Consider the following 15,099-nt stretch of genomic DNA (forward strand, 5'->3'; position numbering starts at 1 on the left):
CTGGCAGACCTGTCCCAATCCCGAACTGAAGGGTGTCTTTTTTCTTTTTCTTTTTTAAGATTCATTTATTTATTATAATACCCTTCCAGCTCTGAGATCAATAACACATCTGCCTGTGCTCCATTGAGCCCCAGGTTGTCCGGACACCCAGAAACAGAAACCAGATGAAAACTTACTGTGAATCAGGCAGGATCGACCAAAAGAATAAAGTTGCCAGAAACTTGGGGTCTCTTTCCCTCAAACTGCACATTTCTCAGCCAATATACCAAAATGTAGGGATCATGGGCATGCAGATAATGAGGAAAGAACCACCAAAGTCAGAAATAAACCAAAAGCAACTTTATTTGCTGCAAGAAATTTCTTCTAACTGGTTAGGGTTGAGGTCAGCTGTCCGCTCTGACCCTGAAAAAGCAGGAGCAAATCTCCCTGTGATTCATAAAATCACAGCAGATGAACGGAGGACAATAAAGAAGAAATTTATAAATTGAGGGTTAGTCCTGGGATGGGGCTTTTTATCATATGATGTGACTTTTTACAATATAGGCCCTAGACTACTCTAAGGCAGCGGTCTTATCTCAACTTTTATGGGGTTAAGAAGGCCAGGAGGTTTTACTGTAACTGAGGGTTACAGTATCTGAGTACAGATCCTCAGAACTTAGATAAAAGCTGGTGTGGTGCTGGGCGGTGTGGCGCACGCCTGTAATCCCAGCATTCTGGGAGGCAGAGGCAGGTGGATTTCTGAGTTTGAGGCCAACCTGGTCTACACAGTGAGTTCCAGGACAGCCAGGGCTACACAGAGAAACCCTGTCTTGGGAAAAACCAAAAAAAAAAAAAACCAAAAAAAAAAAAAAAAAAAAAAAGCTGGTGTGGTGACCTTTCAAGGTCTGATCTGTAGCTCCACATTCTAATGCTAAATTCTGTAGCAGAGTTCTAAGCCTACAAGAGAATGCTCAAGGTTGAAAGTTTTTGTTGTGCAAACCTTGTTCTTTAATTTAAAACTACTGTTTAAATAATATTGACGACAGCCAGTTACTGGAGGGATTAGAGGTAGGTGGGTTTTTCGGTGACCTGGTTGTTGAGTGAAGCCGGAGGAAGAGGAGGAGAGACCTTGAGGAGGGAGAGGAAAAGGAGCCCTGAGAAGAGAGCTACCTTGAACACATGGCCAGGAGAAACAGCAAGTATTTGGGGAGCACCGCTGGTGAGGTAGCCAGGCCAGCAGTTAGAAAGGTAGATTAGGGGTGACCCTCCAGGAATTGTCAAGGCCAAATAAGAGAACTGTAGTCCGAGTCTCATTTGTAAGCTAGTCAGGGATAAACATAAATTGGTTGTACCACAGTGTCACCTGTTTGTAACACACACACACACACACACACACACACACACACACACGCCCTGGGGCTTGTGAGGCAGAGACAAGTAAATCCCAGGGGGTTCACTAGCCAGACAATGTAGCCAAAAATGGCTGCAGGTTCAGTGAGGTTATGTTCTGAGACCCTCTAAGAACTTAAGGGTGGAGAAAGGTATCTGGAAGTCAAGCTCTGGTCTCCACATATGCCTGTGCAGAGGAGTCTTCCTGTGTGCATACACTATATGCAATGCACAAACACACACACACACACACACACACACACACACACACACCATGCTACACACCCTCCCGAGGAATCCTATTCTGGAGAAGTGTGTGGAAAATGAAGCCATGCCACATGACATAGCTGAACTCCCTAACCCTAACCCTAACCCTAACCCTAACCCTAACCCTAACCCTAACCCTAACCCTGGTGAGGTCGCTCAGTTGATCCTATCATGAATGAAGCTCCAAGCATGCGCAGAATCCCTAGCGAGCACACAGCGTCCCGGCTTCCATCCAAAACACCCTGCAAAATGGCTTGGTGTTCCATCCGCGTAATCTCAGCTCTTGTGGAGTCAGGAAGATCAGACCTTTGAGATCATCTTCCTCTCCATAGTGAGTTTGAAGTCAGCCTGGTGCACACGAGGCACTGTCTTTAGATACGTAGGTGGACAAAAGAATTTTTAAGTTTAGCCTGGGACAAGTCCCCAGTAGAGTGGTGTCACTGAGGTCTCTTTATGCTTCTGTCGAGTAGTTTATTAGCGAGGGTTCTGATGGCTTGGAGATTAGATTTGAGGATGACTTAGAGCCAGAAGGGAGAAAACAGATAGAATCAATCGTCTAAAACGTCACTGGGAGCCAGGCATGACACTGGAAGTGCAGGCAGAGGGCCAGGAGATGCTCCGTAGTGGTTAGCGAGGACTCTAGGAGAACTGTGGAAATAAATACAACAGCAGCAACCGACCAAACAGGCAAAGAGGGGCAGAGGCAATGTCCTGTAACAGATGCCATTGTCTAGTGGAGAGGTGAAGGTGGAGAGAGGTAGAGAGAGAGAGAGAGCGCACAGACACACAGACACACACACACACACACACACAACCCCGCTGAGCCCAGCTGAGCTAGGGAAGGAACCTCCCTACCTCCTACTTTGGACCTCCCAGCAGAGACTCACTCTGTAAGCTATGACTCAGCATGGAAAGATCTACTAATGAGCCAACCTCCCACACCGCTCTGGAGGGCAGGGCTGCCACTTGTCTGTTTCCCAGGGCCCAGCCCAGAGCCATTCCATGTCCCATGGCTTCCTCCCGACACCTCTGGCTCCAGGCCTGTCTTGGAGAAGCATCCTGGCCCCTCGAAGTCTCCAGCCTCACCCAGTGAGTGCTGTCTGATTTGAGAGAGAAATGATATTGGGAAATAGATTACTTCAGCCCTGGGAAGGGCTGGTGTTTCTGTGGATGGTGTTCTGGAGACAGGCTTCACCCGAGAGGTCCTGAGGAGAGCTGGCATCAACCCAGGATGTTCAGTAACTGTTGAGTTTCAAATTAGTTGGCTTTCATAAGACAGGAATGAGGAGCCATTTGTAATCACCCCATGACCCTCGATTGCTCCGTCTATAAAATGGGTCATGACGCTCTCTGTGGGAGGCTGAGAGTTGTCCCAAAAGTATGAAGTCCCGATCCCCATCCTGTGGGGTGTTACCCTGTTTGTAATGTGTGTCAGGGTTAATCCCTTGGGCTACCATATGGAATACCATAGAGTTATTGAAAACAGAAATGCTGGTGTGAGAACCCAGAGAATGGTTAAGAATATTTGCTGGGGGATGGGGGGGGGGGGACGGGGACTGGAGAGATGGCTCAGTGGTTAAGGTCACTGACTGCTCTTCCAGAGGTCCTGAGTTCAATTCCCAGCAACTACATAGTGGCTCACAACCATCTGTAATGGGGTCTGATACCCTCTTCTGGTGTGTCTGAAGACAGCTACGGTGTACTCATATATGTAAAATAAAAAAATAAATCTTAAAAAATAATAATAAATCTTAAAAAAAATATTTGCTGCTTTTGCTGAGGACCCAGCTCCCACAAAGCAGCTCACAACTCTCTGTAATTCTAATCTAGGGAGTCCGATGCCCCCGTCTGGCTTCTTTCAGGCACAAGGCACATATGTGATGCACATATTACACAAAGGTGAAATGTTCATGTAATATAAAAATATATACATCTTTTAATAAAAAAGCCAACACTCGGGGGCAGATGGATTGATACTAGCCTGGGCTGTATAGTGTGACCCTGTCTCAAAAACATTTTAAAATGATGATAGTAGTAGTAGTAGTAGTAATAGTAGTAGTAGTAGTAATAGTAATAATAAAACAAAAACTAACTTCTACCTCTTTCCCTATTTTTAAAATTAATTTACTTTTATTTTATGTTTATTGTGTTTGGCCTGGATGTGTATCTGTGTAAGAGTATTGGATCCTTTAGAACTGGAGTCACAGACAGCTGTGAGCTGCCATGTGGGTGCTGGGAATTGAACCCAAGTCCTCTGGAAGAGCAGCCCGTGCTCTTAACCATAGAGCCATCTCTCTTTCTTTCTCCTTTGTCCCTTCCTCTCCCCCCACCCCAATCATTGCCTGGCTGCCTTCACCTATTTAAGGCCTGACGTGTAGTAATTGTTTGCTATATCGTTGAGGTAGTCTCTCCCTCTAAGCTCAGGCTAACTTAGACAGAACTCACTGTGTAGTCAAGGATGGCTTTGAACTCATGAAGGTCCTCCTCCTACGTCCCAGTGCTGGGTTTAAAGGTGTGCACCACCACCACCTGGCTTTTTATAGACTTAACTTTTTTAGAAATGTATCTGAGTGTGTGTGTGCCAGCGTATATGTACACACAGCGTGTGCTCATGGAAGTCAGAAGAGAGCAGAGCATGCCCTGGAACCGAAGTTACCAACAGTTTGGAGCCTCCTGTGGGTGCTGGGAACTGAACCTGGATCCTTTGTAAGAAAAAGTACTCTTTAACTATAGAAGCATCCCTCCAGTCCCTGTCTTTTTAAGTAAAGTGTCACTAGATTTATTAAGAGAAAGCGAGATAAACTCTCAAGAGTGAGACAAGTCCCCAGGCAGCAATATCCCTGGCTCCTATATTTATTATTGTGAAAATAAGAGGACAAAATGGAAGCAGGACACCCACCCTCTGAAGATGAACTTTCCTCCCCTGGACCCTCCTACTGCAGACATCTGCAGTAGATAAGTACGTTGCGTCTGAGGCCTCCAGTGCAACCGCAGAGGTAGCAGATGCCTGCCTCTGGGTATCTTTAACCAGGTCAGATAACCTCTCCTCTTCCTCTACGTCACAGGGCACCTGTTCTTCCTCAATCCCTGCAGTTTCTACAGAGGAAATCTCACCATCTTTTAAAACTTGTATCAAGTTTTTAAAACTTGTATCAATTTGTATCGCTCAGTACCTCTGCCCACTTCCCCCACCTTCTTTCGGGCATTGCACCAGAGCCGTAAGGACTCATGTCTACCTCATTTCAATTCGTGAAATCCTTTAATGGTTTCCAGCTGACTGACCGTGTCCTCTGAGGGTTACGTGGCTTGCGAATGCTAGTTCCCATCGGAGCTTCCTGACGCATGCACGCAATGGGTAGATGGTCATGTTAGCCCCATTCTAGGTGAGGGATGAACTCATCTGTAAACGTCTGACGAGAGACTAGCACTCTGTCCTACACACTCTTGCAGGCACAAACTCTGGCTGGGCTGGGCCTGATGTCTGTGCATAGGGGATTAGTCCTCCACAGCCACTTTCCAAGGTTCAGTAGAGCCTTGCACACAGGCTGGGGACGCGGGGCTCTGAGTCATGTTTACTGTCACCACAGTCTAGAAGTGGATGGAGGTCTGCCTGGCCTGGTGCCTATACACGGGGTCTGCCACCTGCCCTGTCCTCCTCTCCAGACCACCCACTGCAGCTCCTCAGAAAGGCTGCCTCTAGAAGTTTAGGCCAGTGGGCAGCTTTCTAGGTGTGATACGGGCCTGTGTCACTTGTCACAGGAGCACAACACACAGAAATGATCCACGTGTACTTCTTTAGGTGAATGAGGGAGGAGGGGGGAGGAGGAGGAAGAGAAAAGGGAGAGGAAGAGAAAGAGGAGGCGGGGAGGAGATAAAGGAAGAGGAGGAGAAATAGGAAGAAGAGGAAAGGGGGATTAGGAGGAAGAGGAAAAAGAGGAGGAAAAGAAAGAGGGGGAAGAAGGAGAAGAAGACGAAGAGGAGGAAGAAGAGGAGGAGAAGGAGAAGAAGAAGAAAGGAGGAGGAGAAGAAGTAGAAGAGGAGGAGAAGAAGAAAAAGAAGAAGGAGAAGAGGAGGAGAAGAAGGAGAAGGAGAAGAGGAGGAGAAGGAGGAGGAGGAGAAGGAAAAGAGGAAGAGAAGAAGGAGGAGGAGGAGGAAGAGAAGAAGAAGCAGCCATGAGAGGATAGGGACCTGATGGGATCTAGTGGATCTGGTCCAGTCTAGTGACACATCAGGGCACTCATTCTTGGTTAGCAGTGTAGGGGTCAGATCCTTGATCCGTTACCAAGGAGTCCACACAGCTGTAGGCAGCCTTCCCTGCCTGTCTTCCCATCAAGGGCTTCACTAAGAACGGGGGAGGGAAAGAAGGTAGAAAAAGATTACACACAAGCAAAAGGCAACTCGATTAATTAGTAATTTAAAAATTTTAGTCGTTCCTTTGTTTATTGTGGAAGGGGTGTGCATATCGGTCACTGTGCTTGTGAGGAGATCAGGGGACAGCTCATGGGAGTCGCTTTTCTCCTGCTGTATTCTAAGACTTGGGTTATCAGACTTGGTGGCAGGCACCTCTACTGACTCTCTCTCTGGTCCCTTTTTTTCTTTCTTTCGGTTTTCCGAGGCAGGGAGAACTAGTGAGGACTTGTCTCAAAAAGTAAGAACAACAACAAAACCTAACAACACTGGGCAGTGTAGGACACACTTTCAATCCCAACACTCAGGAGGCAGAGGCAGGCGATTTCTATGATGAGTTTGAGGCCAGCCTGGTCTACAGAGTGAGTTCCAGGACAGCTAGGGCTACTCAGACCCTGTCTCAAAAACAACAACAACAACAACAACAACAAAAAACGGGCCAGAGAGGTGGCTCAGCCGTTAAGAGCACTGACTGCTCTTCCAAAGGTCCTGAATTCAAATCCCAACACCCTCATGGTGGCTCACAACCATCCGTAATGAGATCTGCCCTCTTCTGATACATCTGAAGACAGCTATAGTGTACTTAGATATAACAATAAATTAATCTTAAAAAAAATCAAACAAACAGAATGAAAGAAGAGGAGGAAACGAAAAGAAAGAAGGAAGAAAAGATTAAAAACAAAAAGCTTGCCAGGCAGTAGTGGCTCACGCCTTTAATCCCAGCACTTGGGAGGCAGAGGCAGGTGGATTTCTGAGTTCAAGGCCAGCCTGGTCTACAAAGTGAGTTCTAGGACAGCCAGGACTAAACAGAGAAACCCTGTCTCAAAAAACCAAAAAAACAAACAAATAAATAAAAAAGCTGCCATGCATGGTGTTGGATGCCTATAATCCTAACACTCAGAAGTCAGAGGCCAGTGGACTTCTGAGTTCAAGGTCAGTCTGGTCTACAGAGCAAGTTGTAGGACGATGAGGACTTCTTGGAAAAGCTCTGTCTTGGGGAGAAAAAGGCATAATAATAATAAAAACACATTAGTTGGAGCCCAGGGCTGCAGTTCTGATAGAGTGCCCCTACCACTGAGCACCACATAAGTCAGGTGTGGTAGCACAAGTCTGCAATCCTAGGGAGCCTGACGCCAGAGGGTCAGAGGTTAAAGGTCATTCTTGGCTCCGTAGTGAGCTGCGGTACAGACAGTTTCAGAGGACCCTGCCTCAAAACAAACAGAACCACAAGTCAGGTGTGGCGGAACACACCTCTAGTTCCAGGATTCTGGGGGTAGAGGCACACAGACCAATCTTTATGAGTTCAAGGCCAGCCTGGAGTTCAGGAGAGGGTCACATCATGAGATTATGTCCCAAAATAATACAGAAGCAAACGAACAGACCCTAGGAGGCAAGGCTACTCACATCTGTAATCTCAGTTGTTTGTCTGTGATGGGGAGGGTCGTGCTCAAAGACAGCCTGCAATTTAGCCATCCTCTGGGTCAGAATAAAGAAGGAAGGGAAGAAGGAAGGCAGTAGGGATGCTAGCTCGGTGGCAGAGCATGTTCTAGGCATTCCTGAGACCCTGGCTTCAATCCCTCCGACACTAAAGAAGACGGAGGGAGGAGGGTATCGGGAGGAGGGAGGCTGGAGAGATGACTCAGCAGTTAAGAGCAATGGAGTTCAGATCCCAGTGGCTCTGGAGAACTTGACAACCTCTTCTGGCTTCCAAGCACACACAGGCACACAGGCACTCCTCCCTCAAAACACATATTCATTCTCTCATGAAGATACATAAGTATTTGAAAGGGGGACAAGATGGTTCGCTGGGTAAAGGTGCCAGCGGCCAAGCCTGCTGATCTAGGTTTGATCCTGGGACTCACATAATGGAAGGAGAGGATTTCTACAAGTTGACCTGTGACCCCTCAAACATCTAGTAGTACACATGCGTTCTACCCTACTTCCACATACACAATTTTTTTTTTAAAGGTTGGGAATTTGGAGTGGGGAGAGTAGTGTGGACTACACACACACACACACACACACACACACACACACACACACACACTGCAGAGGCTTAAGAAAATCCCTCTTTCTACTGAGTCACCAGTGGTGCTGTTGGGAAGCAGCGCTCCTCAGAAGTACTGCGCATTGTCAGAGAAGGGAGCCACTGAAGAAAAGGAGGCCGAGATTTGCACTGCTCGGACACAGCCCCCTCCGGGAGTCCACAGGAAAGGCAGACAGGCCTTACTCAGTATCCCAGAAAAGCACTCTTGGGTGGAAGCTGAAGGGAGGGAAATAGAAATTTCTCGTCCTGTCTGTTGTGACTGGATCGGGGTACACTGTCAGGAGAAGTCCCCAAACGCTCAAGAACTTGAGGCAAATGCAACTTCTGGGGGTTTTTCTGGTTGTTGTTGTTTTCTCCTCTTCTAGACAAAGCCTCTGGATTCAGTGGTCCCTCCGGAAGGCCAGTCATTTCCTGAGGAGATATCAGGCCAGCCCAGACCTCATTGTTCTTGGTTTCCAGCTATGGCCGCCATTACCTGACAAGTACCAGAGCTGGTCTCCGCGCGCCTGGAGAGGTTGTCAGAGTTGTTTCTGCTTTTCACACAGCAGGCTTCTGGTCTGTGGCAGGGAAGAGAAGTCTGCCCCCGAGGCATGGCCGGAAGGCAGAACTAGCTGTGTTCCTCAGTCTGCTGGAATCTTTCAGGATTCAGCTGAGGTGGGCCTCAGTCCACAGACAAGATGCTCCTGGTTCTGCTGCTCACGCTGCCGCTCTGTGAGTTTTTAACCTACTTCTCGCTTCCATTTTCAGGAGACTTGAATTAGTGAAATCAACAGATTGGTTTTCTTTTTCTTTCTGTTTCAGATGCAAGCCTCCAGGCCCAGGAAAACTGTAAGTCCCGGTGTTTTTACATGGTTTCTTTCCTTGTCTCTTTTCTGAAATTCTTAACTCATGTCATACTGCTTAGGGTTGGTGTTTACAACAGCTGAGAAAAATCTAAAGTGGATGCTGTCTTTGTGTGTGTGTGTGTGTGTGTATATATATATATATAGGCATTTAAAACGAAAGCTTGTTCTAAGTCAAGCTTCAAAGAGTGTGTTTTAGAGACAGCATTGGCGGCGAGCATCGCCGAACAGTCTCAGATCTTGGTGGTTTTCTGTTTGTTGGAATTTGAGAGATGCGTTTTTTTTTTTTTTTAAATCCCAGTGATTCCTTATTTGTTTATGGTCTTTCTGTCTTAAACTATTTCTTTTTACAGCATACTACATCTCTGTTTACTTTCAAACTCTTCTCTTTATTGGGTTTGGTGTCTGTAATCCCAGAACTTGGGAGGCAGGCATAGAAGGTCAGTAGTTATGTGAGAGACCTCTGTCTGAAACAGTACAAAACCTACTCCTCCCCCGCCCCAAAACAAACTAAAAAAATATTTTTTTCTTTCAATTGTTTTAATTTACAAATGAGACCCAGTTGACTTGACAGACAATGACGTCTGAAGGAGCGGATAGTAAATACTATCAGGACTCCCTCTCTCCTAAGGGATTAAATGAAAGGAGAGGCCAGGACTGGCCAGGTCCCCGTTCCCGTTCCCGTTCCCGTTCCCACCCGCCTGGGTAGCTCCATTCCTCTTTGAGCCTTTCTGAGTTTGCGCACTGAGAGGCTTCTGTCTGTCCTTAAAGTCCATCCACTTGAGAGCTGGTTCAGAACCTTCAAATCTTTCAGATTAAGGGGATTTGTCTTGCTTGATCCAGAGACTCAAAGGAAGGGGCTCAGCCCAGCCCAGGGGCTGTGGGTCAGGAAGAAAGCCACCACAGGTTACACTCTCTGGTCAGTCAAAAGTTATTTCAGTGTGTGAAGGCTGGGCATGCTGGGCTGCAGGCTTTTTTGAGCTGAGGAACTTGACTGGGCTGAGTGGGGCCGGGTATGGAGCTGTGGCCCCAGGGTGGGGAGGGCTGTGGTCTGTGAGTCTGTCCATGCTTCCTCAGGCTTCCCGCTCCCATGGCCACACCTGGAGACAGACTGTATTATCTTCAAGTCATCCCCCACTTAACGGTGGAATCCGTGAGCCTCAGAAAGACGTGACTCAGCCTAGGATGTCAGGGGTTGTCAGCTCTCTGATCTCACTGCCCAGAACCCAGACATCTCCGGGGGTGGGGGTGGGGGGTGGGCTTGGCTTTGCTCATCTTGTCTGGTTTGAGACCGGAGTCTCTCACGCGGTAAGCTAAGGTGGTCGTGAACCCACTGTGTAGCCCGGGCTGCCTATGAACTCTAAATCCTCTTGCCTCAGCCTCCCCAGTGCTGGGTTCTCAGCTGTGTGCCACCACCCTGGTGTCACTCAGCCCAGATTTGCTTTGTTTCTTGAAACCTTTTCGCCTGGCTGTAAAATGCAGATCATCCCCAGACCCGGTGGCACGGAGCAGGGTAAAGTTGAGATTGGCATAAGGGAGGAGACGTAGTTGCACTGTCTGCAGGGATTAGTAAATAAATGATCCGGGCAATCACTCCTAGCCCTCCCTTATAATTTAAACTTGTGCCCTATTCGCTTCCCCCAGCATCTGCACCCCCCACCTCCACCCCACCCCACCCCCATCTTCACCCCCACCCGTCTCTCTTTCGCACACAGGGTGTCATATACCTGAGACTCACTGTGTAGCTCAGGATGGCACTGACTTTCTGGTCCTCTTACTTTCCTCTCCCAAGGGCTGAGATTATAGGCATACACCACACCAGGTTTACAAAGCGCTGGGAGTCAAACCCAGGGCTTTCCGCATGCTAGGCAGTTCCACCCCAGCACTCTCTGTCTCCTGTCCTAGAGGGGTCTTGCTTCTCAAGATCCTCATAGCTTGTTTCTTTCCTTCCCTTCTCTCTGTCTCTGTCTCTCTCTCTCTCTCTCTCAAGACACCAGCTGTAAGAAACATGAGGCAGAAAAGCAGCAACACACTGAAATGAAGCTGCTTTGTTGGAACTGGGAGGGGCCTCAACCTTTCCCCCAGGATGAGGGGCTGGGGAGGTGTGTGTGTGTGTGTGTGTGTGTGTGTGTGTGCATAGCTACCAGGAAGTTACAGCTATTTTTCTGTAGCTGGACTGGAAGCAGGGTGGGTTCTTTTTGATCCTCGGGCACCTTGTTTCTGCAGGTAGAGCTGACCAGTCAGGCTGGGGCGGAGCCATTTTGTTGTTGTTGTTGTTGTTGGGGTTTTTTGTTGTTGTTGTTTTTTTCAAGACAGGGTTTTTCTGTATAGCCCTGGCTGTCCTGGAACTCACTCTGTAGACCAGGCTGGCCTCAACTCAGAATTCTGCCTGCCTCTGCCTCCCAGAGTGCTGGGATTACCGGCGTGCACCACCACAGCAGGACTATTGCCCCTCGCAGCCCAACTTAATTCCTCATGGCCTGGGACTATTATGTAATATATTCCCAAATATGAAAGGGTAGAAAGAAGAGGGGGCTGGAGCTGGATTTCTGTGAGCTTGAGGCTAGCCTGGTATACAAAGTGGGTCCCAGGACAGCCAGGGCTATTATATAGAGAAACCCTCCCTGTCTCAGAAAGAAAGAAAGAAAGAAAGAAAGAAAGAAAGAAAGAAAGAAAGAAAGAAAGAAAGAAAGAAAGAAAGAAAGAAAGAGCAAGCGAAGGTGGGGGGTGGGGGAGGGAGGGTTGTAGTTTTGGGAGGGAGGTCTTCTTCCAGCTAGAGTGGGGTGACAGTTCCAATGGTGGAAGGAGCATTCTGACGTCCCTTCCAGGCAAGGTAGTGGCTAGTAGTTTCTAGCCATGAAGAATTGAGTGACCCTTTGAAAGAACTTGGTGGGGGGCTGGAGAGAGGGCTCAGTGGTTAAGAGCACTGACTGCTCTTCTGCAGGTCCTGAGTTCAAATCACAGCAACCACATGGTGGCTCACAACCATCCATAATGAGATCTGACACCCTCTTCTGGAGTGTCTGAAGACAGCTCCAGAGTACTTACATATAATAAATGATAAATTTTAAAATTTATTTATTTTATATGGTGAGATGGTTGAGAAGGCCGAGACCAAAGGGCAAAGTTAGTCCAACCGTAGTGATCAGGTCTGCCAAGGGACTGACCCATGGCCCCAAGAAGTCCAGGTATCCTTGCGGAAGATATTGTCTACCCTTTCTGAGTCTTTCTGGGAATTGTTTAGCATTCTTCCGTAGTAGACCATGTTGGCTTGCTTAGGAACAGGCTTCTTCCCCTAGGAAAGCACCGATGCCTCACTTTTGGGGAGCATCACTAAGTCTATTCTTCCACAGTTTTGGAGGACATTGTAGCCGGGGCATCTATCTGATGTGGTAGGGGGACTAGGTTTGTTGTGTCAAGATCAGGTCTTCCTTAATCTGATTGGTCGTTTGTTGGAGTTGTGCCTTTAGAGCCCTCTCGCTTGCGTTGGGTGTGACTGTGATGGTTTACCTAGCACTCATTGTTTTGGTAAGGGGGAAGTTCCGAGGGTAAAACACTTTAAAGTAAAAGTGTGAGTTTGAGAATGAGGAGGAGTCCTAAGGGAGGAGCCAGCGTGGGAGGGAACTAAAAGCCTTTACGTAGGAGGAAGCTTGAGGCTGAATTTTTGTCTGGGGGCTGTATCTTTGGGCCCCATCTCAAACCTGTTAGGATTTGTTGGTGCCAAAGCAGTCCCATTCTAAGGGCACAGATCCCATCCTTACCGGGAGTCAGATCTAATCTTGCAGCTCTGCAAGTAATCGAATTCGGTCCTGAAGGATGTTATGCTGATCCCGAAATTTCTCTAAGGCTTTCGAGAGCAGGCGAGGCAGTGAGGTTGACTGATGTAGCCCAGACGCTCTAGTTCTGAGTCCCGAAAACAATTCTAGCGGGGTGAGTCGGATGGCACGGGGTCCCCCTTCAGAGGCCACCTGGCCTGCTTGTAGGGGTTTAGGGTGCAGATTTCTCTTTGAGCTGACAAATGGACAGTGTAGAAAGGCATCAGCTTGAGTACTTTAGAGGAGGGTCTGCCCAAGGGGGCACAGTAAAACTCAATACACGGCAAAGATTCAGAACAAAGCCAGGAGGGAATACTATACAACCCTGTAGGGAACATTAAGAGAGTGAGTTTACACTAGCTGGTCCCTTTCTTGGGTTCCCAGAGATGGCCCAGTATCTCTCCAGGAAAGGCTTTAGAAGGAAGATGTCCCAGCACAGCTTATGCCAGACACGGTGGTACAGGCCTTACTATCCCCACACTCGGGAAGTGGGTGGGGGCAGGAGCTCAGATGTCAATACATGAGATCTTGTCTCAAGACACAAAATGATGGCAGGCTGCTGCTGCTGGTGGTGGTGGTGGCTTCCTGTAATCCCAGTTCCCGGAAGGCAGAGGCAGGGAGAGCTCTGAGTTTGAGGCCAGCCTAAAGAAACCCTGCCTCAAAAAAAAAAAAAAAAAAAAAGAATAAGAATAAGGCTGGGCGGTGGTGGCGCACACCTGTAATCCCAGCACTTGGGAGGCAGAGGCAGGCGGATTTCTGAGTTCGAGGCCAGCCTGGTCTATAGAGTGAGCTCCAGGACAGCCAGGGCTACACAGAGAAACCCTGTCTCAAAAAAAAAAAAAAAACAAATCCAAAATATATATATATAAGAATAAGAAGGAAGAGGAGAGAGAAGAGGAAGAAGGAGAAGGAGGAGAAGGGAGGAAGGAAGAAAACCAAAAGAACAAAAACCAGTCAGTGATGCTTTGGCGATCACCTCCAACCTTCCAAGGAAGACGCTGACATCCCTGTCCAGACTAGAACAAGAGAATTGCAGCTGTTGAGTTAATGGCGTTGATGGCATCTTTGAGATAGGAAGGGCCTCTTGATTAGTTTAGAGAACCATTTCCTTCCTGCATCAGCTCCACAAGGTAGGCCTAATGGTGTGCCTGCGGACCCCTCTGATCCTTGATAGGTTTTTTATGATCCAGGCCACTGAGACCCAGCTGTGCAGGGTCAACCCTAGGGGTAAGCAAGCCAGTCTCTGCCTCCCAAGTCACCCGAGTGGAGTATGTGAAATGCAGGTTTTATTGTTTTTCTAGTTGATTTCTCCGACTCTGCAAGTCAGGTTCTGGCCAAACTTGACCCTTTTCTCAGGCCTGTGGCCCACCTCAGCCTGCCTCAGACTGGAGGGAACTCCCTGGACCTAGTCCTGGCTGCGGGCTAATCTGCCTTCCCACCCATCCTGTTGGTTCCCCTTCTGGTGTCAGAGCACAGGCACCTTCCCTCAGGCTGGCCAGGCCCCTGCTGGCCCACCTGGGCCTGAGCCTATCCCTCCCTCACCACAAGGACCCCCACCCCGGGCCCCAGCTGCTTCCATTCTCAGGGGAACTTTGAGGCCAGCCTCTGCTTGGAATCTCAGCTCCACCAAAGACCACCTGATGCCAAGCCTTTTCCATCCCGTCACTTTTGCTGCCCTTGACTAAAGATCATACCGGGATCCCGGCTTCTCTTGACCTAGGATTTCCTTCCAATTTCTCTCCCTCAGAAACCCTCTTTCCTTGCACCCAGGGGAGACTGGTTCTGCCCAGCCCTGTTCCTGTCTCTGAGACTCTCAGTCTCCCTCTCCAGCATGCTGTCTGGTTCTCTGTTCCATACTGGTCTCTTCCCTGAACCTCAGGTTTTAATTCTGAGCCTACTGTACATTTATCTGCCAGGTCTTCAGATTTCCCCTCAGATGTAAGGCTGTGGTCCCCACTCTTATCTTTTGCCTGACATTATCAGTAGCCAGGAAACTTGTCTTCCATTTTTCAAGTCCTTCAGTCAATCAAGTCAGGCATTAAAAAATAAAATATAATCTAAAATTTATTTTTAAAATTTGTATTCATTTATTTATTTTGAGACCCTGTGAGACCCTGGCTATCTTGGTACTCACTCGCTGTGCAGACCAGGCTGGCCTTGAACTCAGAGATCTGCCTGCCTCTGCCTCCTCAGTGCTGAGATTAAAGGTGTGTGCCACTTTACCTTCCTTTATACTATATTGACATTAAGAGCACTTACAGCCTTGTATAGTTCTAGAAGGTTTCCATCACTCTAGAGATACAGCGCTTTTGGTTCCCTTGAGAGTCACGTACAACCTTTGCTCTGCCCACCT

The 15,099-nt window shown here is 48.1% G+C and overlaps 1 protein-coding gene across 10 annotated transcripts in view; it reads left to right on the forward strand.

Annotated features, from left to right (window-relative positions):
* Pecam1 (platelet and endothelial cell adhesion molecule 1) overlaps window positions 1-15,099 on the forward strand; it is a 97,143-nt gene that overhangs the window by 26,950 nt on the left and 55,094 nt on the right. For 9 of the 10 annotated variants that reach the window (XM_052196386.1, XM_052196388.1, XM_052196392.1 and 6 more), the window contains exons 2-3: window positions 8,455-8,800; window positions 8,891-8,917. In XM_052196386.1, coding sequence (XP_052052346.1) covers window positions 8,767-8,800; window positions 8,891-8,917 — 61 coding nt within the window. In that variant the 5' untranslated portion in view covers window positions 8,455-8,766. The remainder of the gene's footprint in view (window positions 1-8,454; window positions 8,801-8,890; window positions 8,918-15,099) is intronic. The other variant, XM_052196387.1, reaches the window with a different exon arrangement.

The sequence above is a fragment of the Apodemus sylvaticus genome, chromosome 10 (assembly GCF_947179515.1).
Source record: "Apodemus sylvaticus chromosome 10, mApoSyl1.1, whole genome shotgun sequence".
In the NCBI taxonomy this organism is placed as follows: Eukaryota; Metazoa; Chordata; class Mammalia; order Rodentia; family Muridae; genus Apodemus; species Apodemus sylvaticus.